Here is a 4,234-nt window from a genome sequence, read left to right on the forward strand (position 1 = left end):
GATTAAATCATTTAAGAAAATAAAGAAATTATATGATTATACTTTTCAAATTACAGTGACTGATAAAATTTAAATAAATATCTAAAGTAACCAGTGAATTGAACAATAGACAGAACAAAAATATAAAGACTAATTAAAGTATTTTTTAAAATAAAATGACTAAATTAATAATTAATTTTATTAAAATAAATGAACTAAATAATAATTTTTCTATGTATTTTCGTAGCCATTTGATTTTTATTTTTTACGGACAGTACTGATTTTTCAAAAAATACATTAGAAAAAAATTCAAAAACCTTCATTTTTCTGTTGAATTTTATAAATGAAATTATGTTTTATTCAGCTCTTAATTACTGTGTGTTCAGGATTGTTTCAATTTCGTGTTTTTCATTTTTTTTTAAATAAAAAACTTGTTGGGTTGAATGTTGCGTTTTCACGGAGCACTGGTGTAGTGGGTTAATCCTCCACCATTGCTGTCCAAAGAGCATGATATAAAGGCTGGTTTGTTCTGAGGTCTCTTCAGCTAAGTAAAGATCCCAACCTCTACTTCCTTGTGTTGCAATGTCGCTCATTACTGTTTGTGTCCTGCCTGCAACACTTGTAAGTTATATCATGGGGTTTGGAAGTTGGAAATGCGTCAAATTCATCATCAAGTTCATCCGGGTGCCTGCTTCTGCCAAAGATAGTTTGATGTGCATCTGAGGCCGATGCCTTGGCTGAATTCTATAATTCCATATTCCAATAAGTAACATGAAGGGAGAAATATCAGACAATATGAACCAAAACTAATGTGATTTGATTCTTCCATTGGCAAATATCACCAAACCATTTGCAAAGATAAGCCCGCTATAAATAATGCCTCTAATTTTAATTTTTAAATAGCCCAGATTGGGTTCTGAAATTTTATTAAGACTTATCTCATAAAACTAATTTTAATTTTAAAATAAAATTTAAATATTTTATTCACATAAATATCTAAAAGAAGATTAAAAAAAATTCAAATATATTTTATTTTTTAAATAAAATTATTATTATTTTTTAACTATGTCAAGTGTTGATTAATAATCAACATACTTGTTAATAGGGGTGACCACTATTCGATTTTCAACTAAATAAATCAAACCAAACTACCTTAATTTAATAATTCAGTTCGATTTTATATTTTAAGAATTTCAGTTATTTCAGTTTGATTCAATTTTGGAGAGAAAAAAATCAGTTAAACTGAACTGAGCCAAACCGAATTACTTTATTGATTTTTAAATTGGTTTATTTTTAAAGGAAATTTATGAATTATATGTATTTTTGTATATATAAATTATTTAATTTCATTGATTAATGGTTATTAGATTCAAATCAAGTTCAAAATTAAATCAAATAACTTAAAAATCAAGTCTAAATTAAAAAATCCATCAAAACTCAGAAACCAATCAATTTAAATCGAACCAAATCGAAATAGAATTATTTGATTCAATTTGATTTTTTATTTATTTCGGTTCAATTTGATTTCTAAAATATGGTAATTCGATTAATTAGATTTTGATGATTTAGTTCAGTTCAGTTCGGTTTGAACCTAATACTCAGCCCTATTTTTTAAGTTTTGGTTAAGGCTTTTTGATATATATATATATATATATATATATATATATATATATATATATATACTAAATTGAAAAATGGCATTTTTAAAATCTAAGCATTCAAGCATAACTTATTCAATGAGGTGGCAAATGGGACAAATTGGACGGGTTTGAGTTTTTAATAAATTTGAGTCGAGTTATTTGGAATTGTATAATGATTTAAATTATCTATGGAATCATTATATTTAAATAATTTCAAGTCAATTTCTGCGTGTGAATCGATCATTTCAAATCAAAATATTTATTTTTTAAAAGATTAATTTTATTATTTAATTTTTAGATTAAAATTTGGGTTAATTGGATCAATATCCAAACGGGAGTTATAAGAATCATAAAATTACTTTTCAATTAAATTCTTTTTTTTTATAAGTCTTTAAATTATTTTAAATTTTGTGCACGCTGAAATGATTATCAATCAATTCAAATTGAACGAATTAGATGGCGTTATCAATCCATTAAAATTTTCTACATTAACTTATTCATAATGTGATTTGAGGATATTTCAATGATTTAAATATTTTCTTTTCTTCAGAATTTCAAGGTTTAATTTGAACCTCCAAATTTCATATGAGAGGCGAAATTCAAACTCACTGGATTAGGATCATTAATATTCTCTTAAATATAAATATGTAACTTTTTTTTATTTATATAGAAAGTGGGACTTATATTTTTTTGGTGAAGGGCATGTGTTTGGGACATTAATCCCTCCCCGTTCTCTCAGTACACTAGGTGAAAAACATAGCAGAGGAACAAAGAAGAAGAAAAGAAGATCTTCATAAGAAAACCTTCTTGGTCCAGCTCTTCTTTCCAAGGTCTTCATTGATTGATGTCAAGTTTACTTTCTCCCCTTCTTTCTTTTCCACCGTCTGTTTCCTCCTCCTCCAAGAAATCAGAATTTTTATCATAGCCCCAGATGTAAGAACACATACTGAAATTGCAATACCAACTATTATTCTGATCCTCTTTGAATTTGTCTCCTTTACATCCAAAGTTGAATTGAATTCCCAAGATAAAAGTTGATTTCGCTCTAAGTTTGAACCTGTTGCAGATGAAAATCCAATGGTGACCCACTCAGGCAAAACCTTCATCAGATCAATTATGTGAGATAGACTATAATTTTCTAGAAGAGGATTTGAGGTTTTCTGGTAAGACCATAAAACGCTCAAATTTTTTGCTGTAGCATCATAAGTAATCCAGACATCAGCAGTATCTCCACTGTGAAAGGTAGCATTCCAAGGAGTGTGGACAGCCGAACTAAGAGAATTGCTATTAATCCCCACATGCTCTACTAGAGGCTCTGGATCCCATTCTGGATTTGGAAATGAATCAAACTCCACGTGAACTATTTGGTTCTGAGAAGAATCTTCAACTGTTGAAGTGTTGTAGAGGCCAAAAAAACCACCAGCAGAATTCAGTGGGATTTCAAATCCAACGGGAGCAAGGAAGAATGCAAGGCCATGGCCGTAAGCGGAACGACCTTCGGTGTCGATGATGAAGGAGAAATGCGTTGTGAAATTGGAAAGTTGCCCAGAATTGGAGTCCCAGATGCGGACCCTCTCAGCATGGGTGGCCCAACCAACACGGCATGTGTATGTGTATCTGAAAATTAACTCAACCGCACCAGCAGAAGGTACAGCATCCCCACGGTAAATTATGCTGTTTACATCTGGATCAAAGCGAGTTATTTTGAAGCTTACAGAATTAGCAAAGGGAAGAAGTAATGAAAATAATACAAAAAAGACATGCATTGTGATGAAAGGCAGAGAAGAGGGTAGCCAATTAATGCAGCAGAGCTACTTGCTATATACAAGGGAAATTCCACGTGGTTTCAAACCACACGCCGTCAATTTTCACTGATATGATATTAAAATAATACTTTTAATTATTTTTAATAATAAAAAAATAATTCACATATTACTGATATATTTCATGCAAAAAATAGATTTTACTTATTTTGGGTATGGTAATTCTAAAATTGAATGTATATGTTGATATAAAGTTTAGCATGAAGACCTTAACTTTCAAAATCACTATCAACAGATCTATGAACCTGTAGTTTGCATCTTTATTTTTGGAATCACTATTAAGGATCGCTGGTAAGTTACTAGATTAGTATTATTGAAAATTTGGATAGAAGCAATAGTTATCTAGTTGGAGCGGCTAGACTGAACTGGTGCTTCTGGCTGTCTAGCCACCTGTTCCTTCCTTCTATAAGGTGATTGATACTTTTTTTCACTTTGGGCGCAAGTTGCATTAGCATCGCCTTAAAGAGATTGTGGCTGAAGCTGCCCCCAAACTCCCTAACACTATGAAGCTGCCCCCAAACTCCCTAACACTATGTTAGAATTTTCTGGCCTAGAGACTTGGCCATCAGAAAATACTAAAATTAGCAAATTGAGTTTTTCAAAGAGGACATATATAAATTTTTCTATGGTCTTCCGAAAGTCATAGATCTCAGATTTCGACTATTTCCGAGAGTTAAATAATTCACTTGGTTTGCTAACGGTGCAAAATCTCAGTGTATCACTTCGTTTCAAAATAAACCACAGACCCTAAAGTGAAAATAAGCAAAATCACAAGATACTTTTTTATATATT

At 30.7% G+C, this 4,234-nt stretch overlaps 1 protein-coding gene across 1 annotated transcript; it reads right to left on the minus strand.

Annotated features, from left to right (window-relative positions):
* Nucleotides 1-543: 543 nt before the first annotated feature.
* On the minus strand, nt 544-3,385 carry LOC110645240 (L-type lectin-domain containing receptor kinase IX.1-like). Its single transcript, XM_021798319.2, has 2 exons — nt 2,423-3,385; nt 544-723 (listed from the first exon to the last, which is right to left on the minus strand). The coding sequence occupies exons 1-2, from the start codon at nt 3,383-3,385 to the stop codon at nt 544-546; spliced, it is 1,143 nt and encodes a 380-aa protein (XP_021654011.2).
* Between the last annotated feature and the right edge of the window lie 849 nt (nt 3,386-4,234).

Source organism: Hevea brasiliensis, chromosome 10 (genome assembly GCF_030052815.1).
Source record: "Hevea brasiliensis isolate MT/VB/25A 57/8 chromosome 10, ASM3005281v1, whole genome shotgun sequence".
NCBI lineage: Eukaryota > Viridiplantae > Streptophyta > Magnoliopsida > Malpighiales > Euphorbiaceae > Hevea > Hevea brasiliensis.